At 52.7% G+C, this 26429-nt stretch overlaps 1 protein-coding gene across 1 annotated transcript; it reads left to right on the forward strand.

Annotated features, from left to right (window-relative positions):
* The first annotated feature begins 8246 nt into the window (after positions 1-8246).
* Positions 8247-24869, forward strand: ATP13A1 (ATPase 13A1). The gene is made up of 26 exons (XM_025916150.2): positions 8247-8669; positions 10945-11034; positions 11165-11355; positions 13693-13765; positions 13986-14141; positions 14311-14380; positions 14458-14564; positions 15053-15182; positions 15309-15364; positions 15952-16078; positions 16156-16293; positions 16374-16494; positions 16855-17012; positions 17400-17575; positions 17647-17757; positions 18766-18891; positions 19735-19843; positions 21264-21463; positions 21546-21642; positions 22357-22517; positions 22587-22701; positions 22794-22990; positions 23791-23933; positions 24132-24243; positions 24329-24472; positions 24560-24869. Exons 1-26 carry the CDS (start codon positions 8274-8276, stop codon positions 24668-24670), a joined length of 3615 nt encoding a protein of 1204 aa, XP_025771935.1. The 5' UTR covers positions 8247-8273; the 3' UTR covers positions 24671-24869.
* Positions 24870-26429: the final 1560 nt, after the last annotated feature.

Genomic DNA, 26429 nt, shown 5'->3' on the forward strand with positions numbered 1-26429 from the left:
GTAGAATGAATCAATATTGTTAACCTTTATGGGTGTTTGTCAGTAAATATTAACTGATCCTCCCAATGGGCCAGGCATTGTGCTAAGTACCAGAACACAGAAGCATGGAATCTATCAAATGTGACACGGTACTGTGTATTAACTTAAGAAATAAATGTGTAAATTAAACTAAGAAATGCCTGGAGTATTGTTTTACCGCCCATCCAGTATATATGTGCACACAGGCCAATATCCCTGATGAATATAGATGCAACATTTCTCCGTATATTAGCAAACCAAATTCAACAGGACATTAAAGGATCATATGCCATAACCAAATGGGATTTTTCCCTGGGATGCAAAGATGATTCAACACACACAAATCAATAAATATGATATAGCACATTAAAAGGATGAAAGACAAAAATTGTGTGATTATCTCAACAGATGCAGAAAAAGCATTTGATAAAACTCAACATTTTTTCATGATAGAAAACATTCAAGTTGGGTGTAGAAGGAATACACCTCAACATAATAGAGGCTGTATATGAGAAACATACCGCCAACATCATACTCATTAGTGAAAGGTTATTAAAAGCAGGAATGAGGGGCACCTGGGCTCAGTTGGCTCAGGTCATGATCTCACAGTTCATGAGTTCAAGCCCTGCATTGGGCTCTGTGCTGTCAGCACGGAGCCCACTTTGGATCCTCTGTCTCCCTCTCTCTCTGCCTCTCTCTCAAAAATAAGCATAAATTTAAAAAATAAAATCAGGAACAAGACAAGAGTGCCCACTCTCACCACTCCTTTTCAACATAATTCTGGAAGTCCCGCCCAGCTAAGCCAGAAAAAGAAACAAAAGACAGCCAAATCAGAAAGGAAGAAGTAAAATCATCTGTTGATAATATGATCTTGTATATAGAAAATCCTAAAGACTATAAAAAAAAAACTTTTAGAACTAAAACATTCAGAAAAGTTTTTTTTTAATATTTATTTTTGAGAGAGAGCAGGAGCAGCCAAGCGGCAGATGGAGAGAGAGATGTAAAGTTTTTTTTTTTTTAATTGCTATTCTTAAAATAACCAGAAAGAAAGATTTCCTGTATCAGGCTGGAAAGATAGATAATGTCATCCCAACTTACGTTTGCTTAAGACTTTAAAAAAATGTTTATTTTGAAAGACAGTGCATGCAAGCAGGGAGGGACAGACAGAGAGAGAGAATCCCAAGCAGGCTCTGCGCTGCCAGCACAGACCCCAGTGTGGGGCTCCAACTCACATGATCGTGAGATCATGCCCTGAGCCAAAACCAAGAGTCAGACGCTTAACCGACTAAGCCACCCAGAAAGTTTTAAAATACAAAATGAGCATGCTAAATTCAGTTGCATTTCTACACACCAACAGTGAACTAGCTGAAAAAGACAATAATCCCATTTACAACAGCATCAAAGATACCAAAGTGCCTAGATATGAATGTAACTAAAGAAGTAAAAGCTCTGCCTAGAGCTTTAGATATTGGTTAATATCCAACATATCAAAATTAGATTTTGATGAAAGAAATTAAAGTCACAAATAAATGGAAATAGAGCCCATGTTCATGGATCAGAAAACTTAATGTTAAAATGTCTATACTACACAAAGCCATGTAGGGATTTGATGCAATATCTATCAAAATTCCAATGCCATTTTTCACAGAAATAGAAAAAAAAAATCTTAAAATTTGTGTGGAACTACAAAAGTCCCTAGATAGCCAAAGCAATCCTAAAAAAGGACTAAGCAGAGGCATCATGCTTCCTGATCTAAAACTATACTACAAAGTGACAGTAATCAAAATGATATGGTAACTACCATAAAAACAGGCACATAGACCAATGGATCAGAAACAAGAGCCCAGAAATAAATCCCCGCATATACAGTAAGCTAATGTTTGTCAAGGCAGCCAAGAATAATCAAGAGGGAAAGGATAGTTTCTTCAGTAAATGGTGCTGGGACAACTGGCTATCCACAGGGAAAAGAATGAAATTGGACCTCTATCTTACACCACTCACAAAAATTAACTCAAAATGGATTACGGACTTAACAAGACCCAAAACCATAAAGATTCCAAAAGAACACCTAGGGAATAATTTCCTCCACTTTGGTCTCAGCCATAATTTTTTGGATATGCCACCAAAAGCACAATCACCAAAAGCAAAAATGAACAAGGGGGACTATATCAAACCAAAATGCTCTGCACAGCAAAAGAGATGACAAAATGAAGAGGCAACCCATGGAACGGGAGAAAATATTTGCAAATCATCTATATGGCAAGGGGTTAATATCCAACATATATAAATTTAAAAACGGGCAGAGGACTTGAATGGACATTTTCCCAAAGAAGAAATAGAGATGGCCAATTGATGCTCAACATCACTAATCATCAGGGAAATGCAAATTGAAACCGATCTGATATATCACCTCACACCTGTTAATGTAACTATCATAATAAAGACATGTGATAACAAATGTTGGCAAGGGCGTGGGGAAAGTAGAACGCTTGTGCACTGTAGGTGGGAATGTCAACTGATACAGCCACTATGGAAAATTGTATGAAGGCTCCTCAAAAACACTGAAAATGGAACTACCAGCAATCCCATTTCTGGGCATATGTCTGAAGGAAATGAAATCGTTAGCTCAAAGAGATAGTTACACACCCATGTTCATGACAGCATTATTCATAATAGCCAAGACATGGAAACAACCTAAGTGTCCACCAACATATGAATGGATAAAGAAAATATTATATATAAAGCTAAATGTGAGATTATATATATAATATTCTATATATGTATAGATTAATATTAACTATATTAATATATAATATTAATACAATTAATATTAATATAATATTAGTATAACTATATTATAGTTATATAATATAATATATAATATTATATATTAATATAATATATTAATATAACCATATTGACATATAACTATTAATATAACTATATTATAGTTATATAATATATAATATGTAATATATAATATATACTATTATATATTAATATAATATAATATTAATATAACTATGTTAACATATAATATTCTAATATATGTATTAGAATACTAGTCACAAAGAAGGAAATCCTGCCTTTTGTAGAAACATGGTTGGACCTGTGGACCTTGAGGGCATTATGCTAAGTGAAATAAGTCAGACAGATAAAGACAAACACTGTATGATCTCACTTACGTGTGGAACCTAAAGACATGGAACTCGAGAGAATGGTGGTTGCCAGGGGCTGAGTAGTGGGAGAAATGGAGAGATGTCGGTTAGAATATAAACTTCCGGTTATAAGATGTAAATTCTGGGGCGCCTGGGTGGCGCAGTCCGTTGAGCGTCCGACTTCAGCCAGGTCACGATCTCGCGGTCTGTGAGTTCGAGCCCCGCGTCAGGCTCTGGGCTGATGGCTCAGAGCCTGGAGCCTGTTTCCGATTCTATGTCTCCCTCTCTCTCTACCCCTCCCCCATTCATGCTCTGTCTCTCTCTGTCCCAAAAATAAATAAACGTTGAAAAAAAAATTAAAAAAAAAAAGATGTAAATTCTGAGTATCTAGTATACATTATGGTGACTATAATTAACAATATTGTATACTTGAAAGTGGCTATGATGGGGCGCCTGGGTGGCGCAGTCGGTTAAGCGTCCGACTTCAGCCAGGTCACGATCTCGCGGTCCGTGAGTTCGAGCCCCGCGTCGGGCTCTGGGCTGATAGCTCAGAGCCTGGAGCCTGTTTCCGATTCTGTGTCTCCCTCTCTCTCTGCCCCTCCCCCGTTCATGCTCTGTCTCTCTCTGTCCCAAAAATAAAATAAACGTTGAAAAAAAAAATTTTTAAATAAAAAAAAAAAAAAAAGAAAGTGGCTATGAAAGTAGAGCTCTAATGTTCTCACTGTAACAACAACAAAAAATGGTGAAGGGCACCTGGGTGGCTAGTCAGTTAGGTGTCCGACTTTGACTTGGGTCATGATCTCACGGTTTGTGAGTTGACCCCACATTGGGCTCTGTGCTGGCAGTACGGAGCCCGCTTGGGATTCTCGCTCTCTCTCAAAATAAATAAACTTAAAAAATGGTGAGGTAAAGGGTTAAAAGGGTGTCGACTGTATTGTGGTAGGCATGTTGCAATATATACATACACCAAATCATCACATTGTACACCTTAAATTTACCCAATATGTGTCAATTACATCTCAATAAAGTCGAGAATTAATTAGAAGTCACCATGTAGCCATCAATGAGCAAACAGTCTGCACAGAGATGTTTATAGCAGCTTTACTCATAATTCAAAACTTGGAAATCCCAAGATGTATGTGAATGGATAAACAAACTGATAATGGAATATTATGCAGCATTAAAAAGAAGTGAGATATAAAGCCATAAAAAGATACGGAGGAACCATAAATTCATATTACTAAGCGGAAAAAGCCAATCAGAAAAGGGGACACACTGTATGATTCCAATGATATATTACGGAAAAGGTAAAACTATGGAAGACACTAAAGATCAGTGGTTCCCAGGAGGTGAGAGAAGGAGAGAGGAGGAGACAGAGCACAGTGGACTTGTAGGGCAGTAAAACTACTCTGTATGATACTGTAATGATGGATACATTCATTCTGTATGTGTCCAAACCCATAAAATGTACAGGACCAAGAGTGAACCCAAAGATGAACTACAGGCACTGGGATTATTGGTAACAATGTATCACTCTGGTGAGGGATGTTGCTAATCAGGATGCTATATATCTGAGGTGGCAGAGGATATATAGGAAATCATGTACCCTTCTCTCAATTTTGCTTGAACCTAAAACCGCTCTAATAAACGCGTGGGTGGCTCAGTCAGTTAAGCATCTGACTCTTGACTTTGGCTCAGATCATTGTCTCATAGTTCATGGGTTCGAGCCCCACTTTGGGCTCTGTGCTGGCAGTGTGGATCTTGCTTGGGATTCTCCTCTCTCTCTCTCTCCCTCTCTCTCTCACACACTCTCTCTCTCAAAATAAAAGAAATAGGGGCGCCTGGGTGGCTCAGTTGGTTGAGCGTCTGACTTCGGCCCAGGTCATGGTCTCACAGTTTGTGGGTTCGAGCCCCGCGTCGGGCTCTGTGCTGACAGCTCAGAGCCTGGAGCCTGCTTCAGATTCTGTGACGCCCTGTCTCTCTGCCCCTTCCCCACTCATGCTCTGTCTCTCTCTGTCTCTCAAAAATGAATAAACGTTAAAAAAATTAAAAAAAAAAATTGGGGCGCCTGGGTGGCGCAGTCGGTTAAGCGTCCGACTTCAGCTCAGGTCACGATCTCGCGGTCCGTGAGTTCGAGCCCCGCGTCAGGCTCTGGGCTGATGGCTCAGAGCCTGGAGCCTGTTTCCGATTTTGTGTCTCCCTCTCTCTCTGCCCCTCCCCCGTTCATGCTCTGTCTCTCTCTGTCCCAAAAAAAATAAATAAACGTTGGGGAAAAAAAATTAAAAAAAAATAAAAGAAATAAACTTTGAAAAAAAGGTGTTTTTTTTAGTTCACCGTCATAATATCAGTTTCAAAATAGACAAAAGAAAAATGTCCTCTAATTTGGAAATGCATTGAAGATTAGAGTGGAGAAAACAATTCTAGTAAGGCAGAAACTTAGGTACTGTTTCTCTAAAACTCTCCGATGATCTTTGAAGAAGCCATAGGAGCCCAGACAGGTATGAAGTGACTGCTCCTAAAACCTCATACAGCAAAAAAAAAAAAAACAAAAAACAAAAAACAAAAAACCACTCATTTTTTTAAAACATTTATTCATTTTTGAGAGAAAGACAGAGTGTGAGCAGGGGAGGGGTACAGAGAAAGAGGGAGACACAAATTCTGGAGCAGGGTTCAGGCTCTGAGCTGTCAGCACAGAGCCTGATGTGGGGCTGGAACCCATGAGCTGTGAGATCGTGACCTGAGCTGAAGTTGGACGCTTAACCAACTGAGCCACCCAGGTGCCCCTAAAAAAGACTCACTTTTTTGCAATAAGGACTGATTCAGAATTCAAAATGTATTCAGAAATGGGCAGTCAAGGGGCACCTGGGTGGCTTAGACAGTTGAGCTTCCGACTCTTGACTTCAGCTTAGGTCATGATCCCAGGCTTGTGGGGTAGAGCCCCACGTTGGGCTCTGTGTTGAGCGTGGAGCCTGCTTAAGATTTTCTCTTTCTCTCTCTCTCTCTCTCTCTCTCTGCCCCTCCCCCACTCACGGTCTCTCTCTCTCTCTCTCTCTCAAATTTTTTTTCTAAAATTTAAACATTTTTTTAATTAAAAAAATTAAATCAACAAATTTAACAGGATATTCTCAGTTTCTTTCTGAATAAAGTAGCTATTTGGAGTCTAGCTTTGATATCACAATTTCAACGTTTATTTATTTTTGGGACAGAGAGAGACAGAGCATGAACGGGGGAGGGGCAGAGAGAGAGGGAGACACAGAATCGGAAACAGGCTCCAGGCTCCGAGCCATCAGCCCAGAGCCCGACGCGGGGCTCGAACTCACGGACCGCGAGATCGTGACCTGGCTGAAGTCGGACGCTTAACCGACTGCGCCACCCAGGCGCCCCGATATCACAATTTCAAATTACCTATGTGCTTAATATCATTGTCCCTGAGAAAGGGAGGTTTAACTTACGATGACATCCAATGTGCTCTAGAGTGTTCAAAAATAATGAACATTTTGGACACAGATAGCAATGTATTATGAATTTATAGATGCAAAGACCTGATTGACGAATAGGGTCTTCAGAACAAACAAACAAACGCTATTTTCAAGATCTAGAAACTATCCAAGTCAAAAACCTAACAAGTAAAATCCATTCTGCAAGGCTTTAATCGAGACAATATTCAGCTTCATGTTATCACATTAGAATGCCACCAAGAATCTGAGTAATCCTTGGGCTTGATAAAAGCAGGGAAGCAAATCAGTGATATCACCTTTGACTGCATTCATTTTATCACTATATAAAACAAAAAGCTGTTCTAAGGGTTGCAGTCCACTCAGATAAGTATTATTGGAAAAGAAAACTGAAAGAGTAAAGATATTCTACTGCGTAATGGGACAGAAAGAAACGTCATTATTACTTTCATTAAATATACAATGTTAACTAAAGGGGCACCTGGGTAGCTCAGTCAATTTATCATCAAATTTCGGCTCAGGTCATGATTTACAATTGGTGAGCTGGAGCCCTGCATCTGGCTCTGAGCTAACAGCGCAGCACCTGCTTGGGATCCTCTCTCCCTCTCTCTCTGCCCTTCCCCTGCTCACTCACGCTCTCTCAAAAATTAAAAAAAATTAAAAAAAAAGAATATTAACGAAGTCCTACTGCATTTATTATGTTCTCCTTTTACAAAGTCTTACTACTCTAAGAATATGCAACAATATAACCTACAAATATAAATATCCTATAAAGAGTTTAAAAAGCAGTTCGAATAAATTTTTATGTGAGAGGAAAGAAACATAAAAGCGTTGTTATACATTTTTCTCAAACATATTGTTTGAGAAACAATGTTTTCTATTTGTAGTACTACCAAACACTACTAACTGCCGCTGTTAATTAGCACTATTGTGGTTTTGCTCAAGCAATAGTAGCAGTAGAGTAAACATTACACAACATACGTAATGTCAAATAAACAATTTTTCGTATATTTATGTTAAAGTAGTAACGTGTGTGTAATCATTATTTCATGATCGCTCTGGTGAGCTGTGGCTGTGTTCTGTATGCCTGTCAGCACCTGCCCTCCCCCGGGACCCCCAGGGAGGGACCTCCCCCGCGCCGAGACCAACCAAGGATCCCGGTCCTTAACAAGCCCCACCCCCGTGACAAACCCCGCCCCTTCGGCGGATCCTGGCCTCGCCCCCAGAATGCCTGCGTTTCAGTAATTGGCCCCGCCTCCGCAGTGCCCAGGCTCCGCCCCTGATACGCAAACAGGCCATTGCTCGGTAGCCTAGGACAAGGGCTCCCCAGTTCCGGTTTAGTTGTCATGGTGGGGCCCAGCCCGCCTAGCCTCGTCTTTTCCGGTCTCAGTCCGGCGTGGCAGGGCGGCGGGGGCAGCCTTAGCCCTTTCAAGACTTTCTCTGTCATGGCCGCGCCCTACCTCTCCTTCCGGCCTCAGCCTGTCATGGCGGCGCCCTGAGTAACAACTTCCGGACGCAGCTTCTGCAATTGTCCGGCTCTCCCTAGCCCCAGCTGCCATGGCGGCACCCAAGGTTCACCGGAAGTAAGCCGTCGGAAGTGAGGCGGTGCCTCTGCCCGGAAGCGAGTGCGGCGTTGGGAAAGATGGCGGCGGCGGCTGCGGTGGGCAACGCGGTGCCTTGCGGGGCCAGGCCTTGCGGGGCCCGGCCCGGCGGGCAGCCCAAGCCCGGGCCGCAGCCGCGCACCCTCCTCGCCGCCGGGCCGGCGCTCATAGCGAGCGGTGACGAGCTGGTTGCTGCCGTGTGGCCGTACCGGCGGCTGGCACTGCTGCGGCGCCTCACGGTGCTGCCGTTCGCGGGTCTGCTCTATCCGGCCTGGCTGGGCGCCGCGGCCGCCGGCTGCTGGGGCTGGGGCAGCAGCTGGGTGCAGATACCCGAAGCCGCACTGCTTGTGCTCGCTAGCATCTGCCTCGCGCACGCGCTCACCGTCCTCTCGGGGCATTGGTCCGTGCACGCGCACTGCGCGCTCACCTGCACCCCGGTAAGTGCTCGGGCACGAGCCTGACCCTCGACTCGGTCGAACCTTGCGGCGGGTCGCAGTCACGACGTTTGTGTAGGTCCCCACTCCATCCCGGGCTTCCCATTTGCTGGGCCTGAGTCCCCAGCGTTGCCCTCTGGGTGTCCAAACCCTGGCCCTACTACTGACTTGCTGTGCGACCCTGACGCAGGTTATTTCCTTTTTCTGGAATCCCTCCTTGGTGTGGTCATTTAGGCTCGGGAAGCTAATATCTATAAAAAGCTCAGCGTAGGATCCGACATATGTTCTTTGTTATGGCTTGTTAATGCTAGCGACCGTAATAGCAAGTACTAGGTTGCTTCTAGAAACGGTCCTACTTTCTTTCCCTGTGTCTCTGTCTACTACTTTGGTTTTCAGAGTGTGAGGCTAGACCCGCCGGGTGAGTTTGTGGAGGTTGGTTTGAGAGCTCTGTTGTCTGGTGTTTACAGGCCCTCACATACTAGGACCTGTATGTGGACCAAAATTAGGTTGAAATGCACCTTGATCATAGCAAGCATTTAACAGGAGCAGGAGCAGTTTGTGAGCAAGTGACTTCAAGTGCTTTTTGCTTTTTGTCTCTTGATGCCTGCCTGCAAGCTGAGTGTAGTGACAGTGAGGACTTCTTTCAGAACACACTTTTAGAAGCACAGTAGCACTTCTGACCCTTAACTGCCAGGATCTGGATAGGGAGAGCTGCCCTGGGTCAGCAGTTACTATCAGTGACTGCACCACCGCTCTCTGGGACTGCCTTGGATGACACTGGCATGTTTGGAGCCATGGGCACTGAGGTCCAGCCAGTCTCCCCTTTGATCCCAGGCATGTGTCTGCTGGAAAGAGAGGGAAAGGGAGCAGCATTAAGGGCGGCAGAAAGAGAAGTCCACTCTCTTTGACTGCAAACATGGGCTGGGTCCTCTTTCTCTTCTGAGAGAATAAAGTCTCTTGTTTCCCCAACAAGCCTTATCCCAGGGGAGGGGCTCAAACTTACGGGCTTGGTGGCTTCAGGTCAGTACAACGAAAGATTCCAATGAGGGACCAAAAAATGGAGGGAAATTGGAGAGAGTGTGACGTCTCTCCCCAAACGTCCAGCTGCCTTTTGGCCTGCAGGTAAAAAACGTGACTGTTCACTTCCTCTCCAGGGATGAAGGACAAGGAGCTGAGTGACTGTGGGGTTAGGACAGGCAGATCCGGGATCAGAGATCTCAGACGGGTGCTTCTCTCTGGGTTTCAGTTCACCCTTGTGTAAAGCGAGAACTGTAACACCCACCTCCCGTTCCACAGTGAGAAGAGCCTGAAATGACCGCAGCCTTCCTGGCGTGGGGCCGGCCCCACGTAGCACTTTGCACTTTTTTTCCGCGGCATTCCCATCCCCAAGTTCATCGCTTAATGTTTTGTCTTTGTCGTTCTTTTCCGCCTGCTTCCATGCCGGTGAATGCCCCGAGGGTCAGGGCCTTTCTACTGAGGGTCACCCTTTGGCGCCTCCCTGCACAAACACACATGTCCCAGGGGCTGAGTGGGCTGGCCCAGCAGCTGTGAGCTGGCTGCAGCGTGGGCTTGAGGGAGCACTAACTGACCTCCAGCCAGTGCCTCCATGTCATAGGTGCTGAGGGGCCTGCAGCGAACAAATAGACGAAAGCCTTTGCCTTCGTGGCGTTAGCGAGAGAGGTAGAGCTCGTACTCAGCCATCAGTGCTCAAAAGGAAAAAGCGGGACGAGGAAAGGAGTGTTGTGAGGGCCCTTTACATGGAGCCTCCTCCAGGGGAGGGCTCCTAAGAAGGTGACATTTAGGCAAGGGCCTGAAGCTGAGTGTATGACCGCATGTTCCAGGCAGAGAAAACGGCTCGTGCAGAGGCCCTTAGCTGAGGCAAGGACGAGTCTTGCCTCGTCGTCCCTGGTCACTTCAGGACACGTGATGAACGGTTAAAGGAGGGGAGGCAGAGCAGCAGCAGGCCAGCGGGATGGGACAGGGCTCGGCCCATGTGCATTGAGGGCGCATCTCATGTGGGGGGGCCTTCTTCCTGTTTGAGTTCAGCAGCGCCCCAGGCATCAGGTGCTGTCCATCACTCCTGATTTTATGACACGAGACCAGCAGTGTGGTCAGGTAGTGTCTATGTCTCAGTGACAGATGGGGAAGCGGCCGGGCCAGCCTCCGGAGCCCAGTGGCGTGTTCTGCGCCCAGACCTGCGGTGCGTGCAGCCTCCCTGGTGGGGGCTGTGCAGCTGGGGGGTGGGAAGGGCTCAGCAGCAGCACTTTGTCTCTCACAGGAGTATGACACCAGCAAAGCAACCTTCGTGAAGGTGGTGCCGACTCCCAACAATGGCTCCACTGAGCTTGTGGCCCTCCACCGGGATGAGGTAGGGACCTGCTGCTGGGCCGCCCAACCCAGGGTTTGGGTCGGGGCGGGGGGCGGGGGTGGACTCCCAGGCACTGGCAGGCACGCCCAGGTTAGGGGCTTCTGCCACAGAGATGCCTCTGCTCCCACAGGGCGAAGATGGGCAAGAGGTGCTGTCCTTCGAATTCCAGAAGATCAAGTATTCCTACGATGCCCTGGAGAAGAAGCGCTTCCTCCCTGTGGCCTTTCCTGTGGGAAATGCCTTCTCATATTACCAGAGCAACAGAGGCTTCCAGGAGGACTCTGAGATCCGCGCGGCCGAGAAGAAGTTTGGGAGCAATAAGTGAGTCCCAGGGTGCCCCCGTGTTCTGACAGGGCTGGAGCTCTGCCCACGGTCACAGCAGGGACGCTTGGCCGCGCCAGTGGCCCCTTTCCCGTTTCCGTCCTGCCACGCTCCCGCGTCAGGGTGCCTAGGAAGTGGGGTGGAGGAGGTCACCCTTTAAACAATACATCCCAGGGGCGCCTGGGTGGCTCAGTCAGTTGAGCGTCCAAGTTCGGCTCGGGTCATGATCTCATGGTTTGTGGGTTCGAGCCCCGTGTCGGGCCCTGTGCTGACAGCTCGGAGCCTGGAGCCTGCTTCTGATTCTGTGTCCCCCTCACTCTCCGCCCCACCCCTGCTTGTGCTCTGTCTCTCTCTGTCTTTCAAAAATGAATAAACATTAAAAAAAATAAATACATAAACAATACATCCCAGGTGAAGATGGCGGGCACCTTTTGAGAAATGTGCTGTAGTCTTGTCTCCCCTGAACTGGCCTGCTGACAGGGACCCTGGAGGGCCCTCCAGCGGGAGTGCGTGCAGCTCTTCATGGGAGCCTGGCCTGAGGCCCCGGAGTTGGCTGTTGATCCTCGTTTTGTGATTACTATAGTTTTTCTCTGGCTTATTTATTTATTTATTTTTAGTCTTGTTGTTTTATTTTTTTTTTTAAGTTTAGTCATTTTTGACAGAGAGAGAGATAGAGCATGAGTGGGGGGGTGGGGGGTGCATAGAGGGGGAGACACAGAATCCAAAGCAGGCTCCAGGCTCCGAGCTGTCAGCACAGAGCCCGATGCAGGCCTCGAACTCACGGACCGTGAGAGCACAACCTGAGCCGAAGTCGGATGCTCAAGTGACTGAGCCACCCAGGCGCCCCTGTTGTTTTGGAGTTTATTTATTTTGAGAGAGAACACGCACCTGCACTCACAAGTAGGGGAAGGGCAGGGAGAGAGAGCGAGAGAATCGATGCAGGGTTCGAACTCAGAAACCTCAAGTTCGTGACCTGAGCCAAAGTCAGATGCTTAACCCACTGAGCCACCCAGGTGTCCTATTTCTCTTTGTTTTTAAGTTTTTTTCCTGAGTGTAAGTTGTCATCTTTGTCCTCGTATTTTTCCCAGCACTTCAGGAAGAGTGGTAAAAGGAATTGTTAGTGATCACCCTGGCTCTCTTTTGTGCCAGGCAGGATGCCAGCTGCCTTATACGTATGTGCTTTCTCTTCAGTCGCTGAAACCACCAGTGCCGACACGCTACTGGGAGGGGGCAGAGCTGGACTTCAGAGCCCCTGTCCCTGCCACCATGATAATCATCCTCGACCTGAAAATCCTTAGACCCTTTAGGGAATTCTTCCCTGACTTCATTGCTTTTTAAAAATTACAGATGGTGGCAGCAGGGGCGGGGTGGGTTGGGGGGGTTGGCACCTGGGTGGCTCAATTGGTTAAGCATCTGACTCTTGATTTTGGCTCAGGTCATGATCTCGGGGTTTGTGAGATCGATCCCCCCCCAATCGATCCCGCGCTGTCAGCACAGAGCCTGCTTAGGATTCTCTCTCTCCCTCTCTCTGCCCCTCCCCTGTGCTTACACACGTGCAGGTGCACACACAATCTCACTTTCAGAATAAGCAAACGTTAAAAATACAGATGTGTTATTTCAAATAGCAACGTAGTGGGAAGGTTTATAAGAAATTTTTTACTTATTTCACTGCTTAAGGTCAGCCTCGATGGTGGCATGGGATGTCCCCTTGCACACCTTCCTGCCTCATGCAAAGTCACCTGACAATGCGGAATGGGCCCCGGTTGTTATTGTTTGTTTTTATCACAGTGGATTCTTTTTCTCGAATCTCACCTCTAGTACTCATCTCTAAGGGCAGGGCGAGGAGGACCCAGGCTGACCTGGCTCGTTCCCTGGCCCGGCTGGGCTATCACACACAATGCCGCAGAACACCCCCTTAGGCCCCACTCCTCAAATTCTGGGGCTTTCGTTGAGGGAGTTTGGGGGAAATTTCAGCTCCAGACCTCCCCTCTCGAAATCAGGGTGGGGCTCAGCCCCCAGGGGACCCCACAATACCCCACAGCCAGGCCTCTTCTGCACAGCTTCAGAGCCCCCATCCCACAGTCAGGTACTCCTCCGCCTGCTTGTCACCCAGTCTGATGACCGGTTCTGTCTTGCACTAAGTCTGCTTGAGTGCGTGGCTACCTGAACAACCTGTCGCTGATTCAGAAGCTTCACCTGGGTTCTGTGGAGCAGAGGGCTGGCAGCAGTTAGCATGCTAGTCACAGTCGAGTGGACTGTCCCTCCTGGCTCCTTGTTTCCCGAGGGGCTCCCGAGGCCTCACGCTGTGAACAAGATGTGGGGTCTGGTCTCTTGCAGGGCCGAGATGGTGGTGCCTGACTTCTCAGAGCTGTTCAAGGAGAGAGCCACGGCACCCTTCTTCGTGTTCCAGGTAAACAGCAGCTTGGGCTCTCCCCCCACCCCGTTCCTTGGGCCTTCCACAGCCAGAGCAGTCTCCTTTCTCCACACCTGAAAATCTGTCTGTCTGCACGGGCCTGGGCCGTGGGTAGAACAGCCCGTGGTGTGCCTTCCCAGCCTCCTCAGGTGTCCATCTTCGTGTGCTCCCGTGGATGGACGGGCGGGGGTGTGGACACACAGGCTGTGTCCTGCAGGTTTTTTGCGTGGGGCTCTGGTGTCTGGATGAGTACTGGTACTACAGCGTCTTCACACTTTCCATGTTGGTGGCCTTCGAGGCCTCCCTGGTGCAGCAGCAGATGAGGAACATGTCAGAGATCCGGAAGATGGGCAACAAGCCTCACATGATCCAGGTGTGGCCAACAGGGAGACTTGCTGGGGGGGGGGGCGGGGGGTGCAGGGGGCACCTGCCAGTCTCAGGGTGGGCGTGGAGCGAGGGCGGGGTGAGGTCGGCTCTCGGCGTGCACCTGCATCATGCCCCCTCTCAAGAGGCAGAGCTGAGTGCACCTCCCCTCCACCCAGGTCTACCGCAGCCGGAAGTGGAGGCCCATCGCCAGCGATGAGATCGTTCCCGGAGACATTGTGTCAATCGGTGAGGCACAGTTCTGTTCCGTCCTGGCGGGAGCCCTTCTCTCGGCTTCCGTCCAACCCTCCCGCCCCTTCCCGCAGGCCGCTCCCCACAGGAGAACTTAGTGCCCTGTGACGTGCTGCTGCTGCGCGGCCGCTGCATCGTGGACGAGGCCATGCTCACAGGGGAGTCGGTGCCACAGATGAAGGTGCTGGGTGGGGAGTAGGGGTCGTGCTCGGTGTACTCACGTGCCTCACTGTCTCATTCGTGGAGCAGGGAGAGGGCTGGTCGCTAGGCCGGGATCCTGCCTAGGCACGGCTGGAGGAGGCCAGAGGAGGTGCGGTGCCTAGATGGAGCTGCCGGCTCTCCTGGGGGGGTCTGCACCCTGAACGAAGGGGAGCTGGGTGGTGAAGAGAGAGGCCAAGGTCGTTGGGGGCTGTCCAGGCCAGGGACCGGGGATGTCGGACTAGGGTGGGCCAAGAGAAACCAGGAGAGCGTGAACCCCGAGTGAGGCCAGTTGGGGGATCCCAAGGATTGGATGCGCACACGCAGGTGGGGAGAAGACGAGGTCAGGCTGGGAACCCTGTGAGGGTCAGAGTGGCCCAACCCAGCCCCAGGGGCCCCCTCTTGAGAGACTGGGGATGGAGAAGGAGGCCGAGGTGAGAGCGCCCTCACCATCCTCTCTTTTCTCCTCAGGAGCCCATTGAAGACCTCAGCCCTGACCGGGTGCTGGACCTCCAGGCCGACTCCCGGCTCCACGTCATCTTTGGGGGCACCAAGGTGGTACAGCACATCCCCCCACAGAAGGCCACCACGGGCCTGAAGCGTAGGTGCCTTGGGGAGATCCAGGGGTGTTCTGGCCCCACCGTCCCCACCCCCTCAACACCTGCTTGGCTGTGCGGGAGTCGGGACGAACAGATACAAGTGATGCTCGTTCTGTTTGTCTCTGCAGCAGTTGACAATGGGTGCGTGGCCTACGTCCTCAGGACCGGATTCAACACGTCCCAGGTATGGCCCCTTGTCTGGCTCTGGGGTGGGTGGGCCCCAGGGCAGGAGGCAGACAGTTGAGACAGTGGCTCTTATGGACCCCAGAAGATCCCTGCCACAGGCTTACTCTGACAGAGGGTACCGGTTCGGGGCAGGGTGTAGAGGCAAACCCTAGACTGAGCCCGCTGTCCTCAGCTGAGCTTCTGGTGGGGAGCACAGACAGAGAACGGGCTGTTGCCACACACATTGGGATGGTGTACAGAGTCATGCTCATAAACTCTTCACTAAAATGGCATGAGGGCTGCCTGGTAGAGGTGATGGCCAGACCTCCCTCTGGAAAACCCGGTCCCCCATCTAAACCACTTCTTTCCCTAACCCCCAGTTTTTGGCCACTGGTCTCTATAACCCTTAGCTGAGTTGCAGCCTCCCACATACCTGTGTGGTCCCTGTGTCACGGCTGCAGGACTCACTGGTGGGCCCAGGGCAGGCCCTCCCCATCAGCAGAGGGATACTCTGACTCTCTGTGCTGTCAGATGCTGGAGGCCACCCCTACCCCACACCCCCACACCCCCATGCTAGGAAAGGCCTCTAACCCCCTGTCCTTCTAGGGCAAGCTGCTTCGAACCATCCTCTTTGGAGTCAAGAGGGTGACTGCAAACAACCTGGAGACCTTTATCTTCATCCTCTTCCTCCTGGTCTTTGCCATCGCAGCAGCTGCCTACGTGTGGATTGAAGGTATGCACTGTGGCCCCTCACCTGTCTGCTGGGACCTGTCCCCATGGCCCCCAGGCTGGCAGGCCCTGTCTCCGCAGGCACCAAGGACCCCAGCCGGAACCGCTACAAGCTGTTTCTGGAATGCACACTGATCCTCACCTCGGTCGTGCCCCCTGAGCTGCCCATCGAGTTGTCTCTGGCTGTCAACACCTCCCTCATTGCCCTGGCCAAGCTCTGTGAGTGCCTGGGACAGGGTTGGGTGCCTAGTGGGCTGGGGCCTGGCAGAGCCCCTGACCCTGGCTCCTCCCCTTCCCAGACATGTATTGCACGGAGCCCTTCCGGATCCCGTTTGCCGGCAAGGTAGAGGTGTGCTGCTTCGACAAGACAGGGACCTTGACTAGCGACAGCCTAGTCGTTCGTGGGGTGGCCGGGCTCAGGTGAGCATGGGGGGCCTGGGCCTCTCCCCCAGCAGGTGGCTTTCTGGGAGCTCAAGGGACAGACGGCACCCACCCAGACCCACCCACGGCAGTGGACCACTGAAGTTTGATCAGGCGGCAGTGGGGGGTGTTCCCCGTGTACTCTTCAATGTGACAGCAGTGTGGAGGCTCAGCTCCCACCCCAAGCAGCCATACGATCCCTAGAGCCGTCTCTGAGATGGGCACAGTTGGCACGAAGACCAAGACCATGCGTCTCAGCCCCTGTAGTGACTGGCACAGAGTGGAGGCCCATCCCTCATCCTGGCTAGCAAGTCCCAAGAGTCCCTCCACTCCATAACAAGCGGTTTCCTCTCTTTGCAGAGACGGGAAGGAGGTCACTCCTGTGTCTAACATCCCTGTAGAGACACACCGTGCCCTGGCCTCATGCCACTCCCTCATGCAGCTGGACGATGGCACCCTTGTGGGTGATCCACTTGAGAAGGCTATGCTGACAGCTGTGGACTGGACGCTGACCAAAGGTGAGGGGCTGGAGCTTTGGGCCCAGTTCTCACACCCCTGGGTGGGTGGGCTGCACCCCTCGGAGACACCTGTGTGTCCACCTCGGGCAGGCAGGCCTATAACCGTGATGTTCCCCTAGGTGGGTGGGCACAGGCTCACCTCTGACTTGAGACAGTCCATGCCCATGGGAGTAGAGCCTGCCCCACCCTGTCAGAAGTCACAGGCAGGTCCTCTGAGCACAGGTCTCTCAGCCTTGACCCTACCTGGAGTGAGGAGCCTCCCCCCAGCCCCCACCTGCAGGCCCTGGGTCTGGGGGTGGGGGGAAGAGAGGGGTGGAAGGGGGAGGCGGGGGCTTGGCTGCCTCTTTGGAGCGAAGGCCCTCAGGATTCGTACTTATTTGTTTCCAGATGAGAAAGTATTCCCCCGAAGTATTAAAACTCAGGGGCTGAAAATTCACCAGCGCTTTCATTTTGCCAGTGCCCTAAAGCGAATGTCCGTGCTCGCCTCCTATGAGAAGCTAGGCTCCACTGATCTCTGCTACATTGCGGCTGTGAAGGGGGCCCCCGAAACCCTGCACTCCATGGTGAGCCAGCCCCGGCCCAGGGGGAAGGGGGGCGCGGGGCGGTCGGTGACATCCCCCCGCGTTCCCTGCAGTTCGCCCAGTGCCCACCTGACTACCACCACATCCACACGGAGATTTCCCGGGAAGGAGCCCGAGTCTTGGCGCTGGGGTACAAGGAGCTGGGGCATCTCACCCACCAGCAGGTAAGGGCCCAGGCTCTCCACCTGCTGGCCCCATGTCCTCACCGCCTTCTGTTCCCGTCAGCGCCACTATGAGCAGGCATGGTTCCTTCTTCCTCTTCCCATGTCTCTACCTTTGGAGGCCCTGCGTGGCACTCGGTCCTTGGTCCCTTCTTCCCCACTGTGTGCCCTGTCCCTTATGGGAACCCATCCCATCTTGGCCCCTGAGGCCACTTCTGCCGAGCACAACCAAGGCCCGCCTCCATCCAGCTTCCTACCGCTACACCCTTGGGTCCTCACACCTCCCCAGGGATCACCAGGAAGCACCTCGGATTCCTGTCTCCATCCCAGTTCTGCCCCTACCCTACCCTGTCCAACCACCCTGTCACCGTGTGGTCTCGGGGCGCCTCCAGCTCTCGTTCACGCCCTACATCGTCACATCGGTCAGCGGCTTTCTTCTCCCCCTCCACCGTCAGTCCTCCTCCTCTATCTGCTTCCACCTGGGCCCTCATCCAGTCCACTTAACACCTGGCAGCTGAGAGATTCTTCCAGAGTGCGCACCAGATTGTGGGCTTACGTTCAGAGCCGCCCTGCTTGATGCCACTCCCTGAGTCTGTCTGCCTCGTTCCCCTGCTGTCCTTTCTCATGGCAGTTAGTGCTCTGGTTTCTGTGATTTTATTTCACATCGCTTCTGGTAGTAGGCAAGCTCTGTGAGGGCAGGAGGTTTGGGTTTCTGATAGGAGGAACAGGGTGAGTGTGTGCTCAGTGATTAACAAAGGAGTGTCTGACTTTGTTGTCTGGGAGGCTGAGTCACAGGGGCTCCGTGCCCTGCTGTTGCCCACGTAGGGAGGAAAGGCCCCACGGTGGGGAAACCACACAGCACTGCTGAGCCCCTGTGGGTCGCCCTCCCCACTTCTCAGCTTCTGACCCTCACATGTTCCTCCTGTAAAGATGGGGCCTTCCCTGACCTCCCTTACCAGCTCAGGAGTGATGGGGGGATGGGTTGTAAGGCACCCCTGTGTCCCCACACAGGCCCGGGAAGTCAAACGGGAGGCCTTGGAATGTAACCTCAAGTTCGTTGGCTTCATTGTGGTCTCCTGCCCGCTGAAGGCCGATTCCAAGGCTGTGATCCGTGAGATCCAGAATGCGTCCCACCGGGTATGGCTGCCACACCCCTCCCCATTGGGCCCCAAGGGTGGCCTGACGGGTGGGTGGGTCTTTGTTCCTTCCGGAGAGGGGGATATGACAGTAGAGGACAGTTCTCCCCTCAGTGGGGCAGGTTTGAGTGGGTATCCAGGTTTCAATAGCAAGGACGTCTTTCTTGGATTTCAGCTGAGCTCCGTCACAGCTCTGGTGCTAATGCTTTTCCAGGCTTGAGGATGCCTGGGGACCCGGCCTGTGCCCACCCATCTCAAGTTGCTTCCTTGGCCCTCAGCATCCTTGGGATGCAAGGGCAGTTCCCCCACTCCACCCCATCCTAGACAGGAAGAGCTGGAGCTGGGACAGGGGATACAGAGGCACTTCCCAGACAGACCGCATCCATCTGTCCTGTGGTTTCTGTTTTCTAGTTTGGGACTCAGGATGCAGTTTAGAATGTGGCAGGTGAGTGAGCAGTCACAGAGGTGGTGACATGAGCGGCACCCACCTGGCTCTCAGCAATCACAGCCCGTCTTCCCATCACTGGGCCCTAAGTGCAAAGGCTGGAGCATCTGTTCCCCTCTGCCTGGGGCAGCTACCAAGCCAAGGGGGTCCACACTAGTAGCTGGTTCTTAGTTTGTATTACAGAAAAGGCTTGAGTGTTTTCAGAAAGACATGCATACGTGAATTATTTGCATAAAACGCCACCAAGTTGGGGTGGATTGTGGCCCCTGGAACCCATTCTGCATTAGGAGACCAAGACCTCATTCTGTGGCCTTCTCTAGAGGGGACTTGATCACCAGGTCTCCAGGCTGGAGTTTGACCTGCTGAGCCCTGCCCCACTGAGCCCTCTTCTCTTGCCAGGTGGTCATGATCACAGGTGACAACCCACTCACTGCCTGCCACGTGGCTCAGGAGCTGCACTTCATTGAAAAGGCACAAACGCTGATCCTGCAGCCTCCCACAGAGAAAGGTGAGGCGCCGTGGAGCCCTGGGCTCTGGGGGACCCTGAGTCCAAGAACAGCTCCTGTCTGGTGGCCCACCTGGATTTCAGGCCTGAGGAACATAGCCTTGCCTCGTCGGCATGCTCAGGCCCCCTGGCCAGGGAGTTCTACACCTGTGTGTCCAGCAGCGTGCGAGCAGCTACTGGTTCCAGGATCAGCGATGACTTACAGTCAGGGTGGTTGGTTGTCGTCAGCCAGTCTGTGTTTTCTGTCCTCACACCTGCCTTGGGGCCGGCAGGCTGTCATACCCTGGTGAGGGTTCTCATAAGCACGGGGATGCCGGCATGACCAAACCCCAGGCAGAGGGTGCGGTGCACGTTACCACCCTTGTCATCTCTGCACCCCATAGGAGGAAACTGACAAGGTCAGCTGTTAGGGCCCCCACTTTGTAGACAAGGAAAGAGAAGTAAACTAATCGACCTCAGTCGCTCAGTGGTACTTGGAGGATTTGCTCCCAGGTGTCCTGACTCCAGAGCTCATGGCCTCTGGTCATTTCTGAGTAACCAAATTGGCTGCAAGTGGTGCCCAAGGGTAGAGTCCATTGAGGGGCACATCCAGCCCCAGCACCTCCGGCTGGTGGGGTGTGGGGTCTGTTAGATTGTTAGATGCCAAGGGATGGCGTCTGGCTGGGGAATGACATGCGTTGGAATGTCACCAGGCTGCAGATCAGAGGAGGTTGCAGCTTGGGAACTGTGCTGGATTCTAGAATCTCCCAGCCCTTCCAGTCAATGCGTTAGTGCCAGATTTCTGTCGTCTCTGTCCCAGCCCCAGGCACTATGGTCTTCCAGAGCCCAGGGATTGTAGGCAGGTGGCCCAGAGGTGGCTGTCGGGACTGTTGATTGGCAGATGAAGCTGCTCTAACAAAACGGCCACAACAAAAGGCACGTGGAGGCTGGTTTCCCTCCTAGCCAGGACAGCCCAGGATGAGCCATACAGTGCCAGAAGGCCTCCCTCAGCCGTCCTTGTCACTCAGCATCCACGTCTAGGCCAGCCATCTAGAAAGAGGAAGTGGTTGGTAAGCAGTGTCTGGCCCGAGGAAGTGACTCAGGGTGTCCAGGCCCTAGGAGAGGAAGGTTTCAGGCAGGCCCCAGGGGTAGGGGTGCCTTGCTCCTGAGGTCAGGCTGTCTGGATTTGAATCTGACTGTCATGTGGTCTCAGGCCAGTGGCCTAGGCTCTGGGTTCTTGAATCCTTTGTATGGGAGGGTTCTGTGAACAATCTGTGGGATTCCTGGGCTGCAGGTGTGGACCCGGTTGGTAGGGATAAAGAGGGGTGAGGGCAAGAACATGCTTCAGGGAGATGAGACTAGGACTGTATATGTGAGGTCCATGTGAGGGGGATTTGCTGAGCGGCTGAACCCCTCTCCCTGACCCTGGGCTCTGGCCCTGCAGGTCGACCCTGTGTGTGGCGCTCTATCGATGGCAGTGTCATACTGCCCCTGGCTAGGGGCTCCCCAAAGACACTGGCCCTGGAGCACGCCCTGTGCCTCACGGGTGACGGCCTGGCCCACTTGCAGTCCGAGGACCCCCAGCAGCTGCTTCGCCTCATTCCCCATGTGCAGGTGTTCGCCCGCGTGGCCCCCAAACAGAAGGTGTGTACAGAGGAGGCAGAGGGGCAGGTGGGGCCCTGGGGGCGGCACAGAGCCCTCACTCCGCCCATCTCTGCCCACGTAGGAGTTTGTCATCACCAGCCTGAAGGAGCTGGGCTACGTGACCCTCATGTGTGGTGACGGCACCAATGACGTTGGTGCCCTGAAGCATGCTGACGTGGGTGAGTCCCTCAAGCTGATGGACTGTCGCTTCCATCGCTGTTCTGCCAGCACGGGCTTAGGCTTAGCTTCAGAGACACGTCGCTGAGCCAGGGGCCAGTGGGATTGGGGATCTGGGACCTGCAGGCCTGGAAGGGACACAGGTGTCTGAGGAAGAGTGAGGTGAGGGCATCAGGGCCTCTGGGAGGCTCCATGTGGCAGACACAGCTCGGTTTGCTGAGGCCCCCCGGCCCCACGCAGGGACCACGTGGGCACTGAGGGCCAGAGGCCAGTGAGAGATGGGACAAGTGGCGATGCACAAATGGAAGCTGAGGCATTTGCCAAGCGTTCATAGGCTTGGATTCCTGTCAACAGAATATAGTCATTGGGTTGATGTTTAAAAACTGATCTGGCGTACTTGTAGCTCTTTCGAGATTCTTAACTGATTTATTAATCAACTGTGGTGTTTATCACCTATTACGTCTTAGAATTACGATCCTTGGCAATAGACTTAGGGAGTCTGTTCATTTTGTCTCCTTTGTGTTTTGTGTATCTGGGTTTTGCTTCCTAAATGTGGAAAGTAAGATAGATGCTCTCTGAGACACTCCCTGGGGAGATGGGCCAAGATGAGGAAGTTGGGGCTCCTGTGAGCAGGCTCTGCACTCTGTACTCTGCACGGGGCCTGAGTGGCAGGCTCCTTCTGGCTCCAGACATACAATCACGTGCCTCTCCCCCAGGTGTGGCACTCCTGGCCAACGCCCCCGAGCGAGTTGTTGAACGGCGACGACGACCTCGAGACAGCCCCGTCCTGAGCAACAGTGGAGTCCGGGCCGCTTCCAGGGCGGCCAAGCAGAGGTCGGGGCTCCCACCTCCCGAGGAGCAGCTGGCCTCCCAGCGGGTGAGTCTCAGGAGGGGAGCACCAGCATCTCCTGGTGGCCATGTCTCACCCGTGTTGCCCACCACACAGGACCGCCTGAGCCAGGTGCTGCGGGAACTGGAGGACGAGAGCACACCCATCGTGAAGCTGGGGGACGCCAGCATCGCTGCACCCTTCACCTCCAAACTGTCTTCTATCCAGTGCAGTGAGTCCCATCCCCAGCCCCTCCCTCATGCCCACCCCAGGCCTATCCTGATTGGCACCCATGCCCACACCTTCCTCCCCCACCCCCCGCAGTCTGCCATGTGATCAAGCAAGGCCGCTGCACGCTGGTGACCACGCTGCAGATGTTCAAGATCTTGGCCCTCAATGCCCTCATCTTGGCCTATAGCCAGAGTGTTCTCTACCTGGAGGGCGTCAAGTTCAGTGACTTCCAGGCCACGCTGCAGGGGCTGCTGCTGGCCGGCTGCTTCCTCTTCATCTCCCGCTCCAAGGTGGGCTGAGACACAGGCAAAGCAGGGGTTCCCTCCCCAGCCCACGAGTCCCTTTGCCTCTTTGAGCTAGCTAGGATGGGCTGTTAAAGACACCACCACGTGTCATCCATTTGTCCTCACAGCAGCTCTCAGGGTGGGAACTGTCATCCCCACATCACAGATGAGAATCAGGGGACAGGGCAGGTACATGCTGAGACTCCCCAGAGTGGCACAACTCGGTTCCCAGCACTGTCTGCCAGCTGGGGTCTCAGGTGGGCCACATAGAGCCCACAGACAAGGAGAGGACAGATGGGGAAAATAATTATTAAGACCACTCAAAGCGTGCGGTGTCGTGAAAAATACAAAGTGACTCACAGTGCACAGCCTCGTGGTCATTCAGGGGAGCCCGTAGGGTTCCCTACAGAATGAGGGAACCGGCCAGGAAGTAGGCAGAAAGGTCATAGATTGGCATGGGCTGATGCAAAAGAGGCCCTGGAAGCTGGAGAGGGTGGGAGGTGGGTGCTGTCAACCATGCACACCCAGTGGGCCCCAAAGAGGGCTTTGGTTTATTGTAGAACAAGGGGAAAGAGGATGGACTTTAAGTGCCCATTGACTGCTGTGTGGAGTGTAGGCATTGGCTGAGGGTGTGATGGCATCTAGACTGAGGTGCTGGGGGACAAGCAGGACTCCAGGGACTGGTACTGACTTATAACCTCCAGGATTTGGTGACTGCTCTCTGCATGAGCCCTGCTAGGAGGCAGGGTGGGAGAGTAGGCCCAGGGTGAGCCTGGACCTTGACCCCCCCCACCCTGCTGCTGCAGCCCCTCAAGACTCTCTCCCGAGAGCGGCCCCTGCCCAACATCTTCAACCTATACACTGTCCTCACGGTCGTGCTCCAGTTCTGTGTGCACTTCCTGAGTCTCGTCTACCTGTACAGCGAAGCCCAGGCCCGGAGCCCTGAGAAGTGAGTGCTGTCCCAGCATGGGGGTTGGGGAGGGGCGGAAGGCAGTGTCCCTGCGGTGGAGGGTGCACGAGGATGCACACGCAGACGTTGCCCTGTGGTGACCACAGCCAGGCAGTGGAGTCAGCCAGGGACAGCCCTGGCTCTGTGCAGGGATGGTGAGAGTCATAGGGTGGCCCTGTCCCCCATGTGTTGCTGCAGGCAGGAGCAGTTTGTGGACCTGTACAAGGAATTTGAGCCGAGCCTGGTCAACAGCACCGTGTACATCATGGCTATGGCCATGCAGATGGCCACCTTTGCCATCAACTACAAAGTGAGGTCCAGCCCATGCCTGAGTTCACCCTGCCCACTTTCTAGGCCCCCACAGCACTTGACTGTCCATCCATCTGTCCCCACAGGGCCCACCGTTCATGGAGAGCCTACCAGAGAACAGGCCCCTGGTGTGGAGCCTGGCTGTGTCACTCCTGGCCATCGTGGGCCTGCTCCTTGGCTCCTCACCTGACTTCAACAGTCAGTTTGGCCTCGTGGACATCCCCGTGGAGGTGAGTGGCCCCGTGGACGTGGCCCCACGACTCAGCCTGGGCCCCCGACTGTGGGCTTCCAGCTCACCAGTGCTCCCTGCCCCGCAGTTCAAGCTGGTCATCGCCCAGGTCCTGCTCCTGGACTTCTGCCTGGCGCTCCTGGCCGACCGTGTCCTGCAGTTTTTCCTGGGGACCCCGAAGCTGAAAGTGCCTTCCTGAGATGGCGGTGCTGGCACCTGCTGCCCATGTTGGTGCCGCCGGGCGGAAGCCCCAAGAGGGAACACTGCCCCAGTGGCCACCGGGACTGATCTGAGCTGGGACACCCCCTATCCCCCACAGCCATCTGAGGGCCTGGCTGGCAGAACCAGCCCTGGGCTGGCACCTTTGGTAAATAAAGCCGCATCCATGATTTTAAGAAGCCCTGCCTCCACCTCTGTCTGCACCACAGAAGGGGTCGTTGTGGGGCTGGGCAGTCACTGAGCAGGGTCCCAGCACCCTCCTCAGGAGCCGTGAGATTATTAACGACAGTCTCTGTAATACATTCAGCACTTAGAAGGGCCAAGCTCCAAGTCCAGAGAGTTGTGCATATTTTCCTAATTTGACAAGCACCTCCATATTTCCGTGGTCTCTCAGCTTCATGTTTTGGTCCCTCAGGCACTAGGGGGGAGTTTGGGGATCAATGGCATTTTCTGTTTTTCAGTAATATGTAAAAAACAGCATGCCTTTCTCTCATGATGTCTTAGACGGGAGGAAGTTCAATCCGAATCATTGCAAATAGTAGCTCGGGTCACACTCATTGCGGTCCTATGCCACACAAGTGCCATCACCATCTCACGTAACAGCCCAGCTTGGCATCTGGCTCTGCCCTTGTACTGACACTATCCTTCCTTGCAAAGGGCACTCATTGCAACTCAGGAATTGTGGAGTAGGCAGCACGAGAGCAGAGTCATGGTCAGTGGGAAATTTCCTACCTTCACAACAGCCAAAAACTTGAGAAAGCAAAAGTCATAAACATGATGTCTTTGTTTCCAGCTAGAAAATCCACTGAGTGCAGGGTATGGGTGCATTTTTATAACTTTGACAAGCTGCACATGGGGACCTACAGCCAGGGGACCCAGTCCCAGGCTTCTTGGATAACAACCTCTGCCTCCCTGCTGCTTATCAGTGAGGGGCTCACAGCCCTTTACCATCTTCACCCCTTTGCTGCCCTCAGCGAAGGACGCACAGCCCAAGGAAAGCCCTGGGATCCAAAGCAGGGAAACCGTGGGGACCGGTTGTGAATGCCTGTGAGCATCACACGGGCCCTGAGCACAGATGAAGGTGTATGCAAGTGTAGGGGTGCCAGACCACACCAGGAAAGGGGGCTACTGTGATCATTTGGAGTCCCTGAGACAATGTGAGGCCACCCGATGGTGACTGGTCTTGGGATTTGTTCGTTGGGAATGATTCTTGGGGTGCTTAGGGTGGGGGTCTATGATCACCATGCCTGAGGGAGGTGCTAGGGGTGCTTCTGGCTGCACTGTAATCGACTTCAAGAGTCTGATCCAGCTTTCAAGGTGACTCCAGGTGCCCCAGACCAGAGGTCTCCAGCCCCTCCAGCATTGGGAGACCGGATCCCGCTGGAATAGGATCCCGCTGGAATAGGTCCTCTCCACCAGGGGGCTCCAAGGCTCTGCGGAGCCTGGATGGGTTCAGGGGTCCAAGGCCCCTGGGCAGGGAAGTCACTGAGTCGTGGAGTGTGGAAGATTCAGGGGCAGGAGCCCGGGACCAGAGAGTGTGCTGGAGCTTTGGCGCCGTGCAAAGATCAGGCGAGGAGAACCCTGGCCGGGATGGAATCATGGGGTGCCCAGCCCTGGCCCCACACATCTCCCGCATCTCGGGCAGGGGGCGCAGGGGACGCGGTACACACTTCAGGGCCTCGGGGGCGTGGCCGAGCGGCTGAGGTGTAGTCGTGGGCGGAGCCTCTGATGAGCAGGGG

The sequence above is a fragment of the Puma concolor genome, chromosome A2 (genome assembly GCF_028749965.1).
Source record: "Puma concolor isolate L17-30 chromosome A2, mPumCon1.1.hap2, whole genome shotgun sequence".
NCBI lineage: Eukaryota > Metazoa > Chordata > Mammalia > Carnivora > Felidae > Puma > Puma concolor.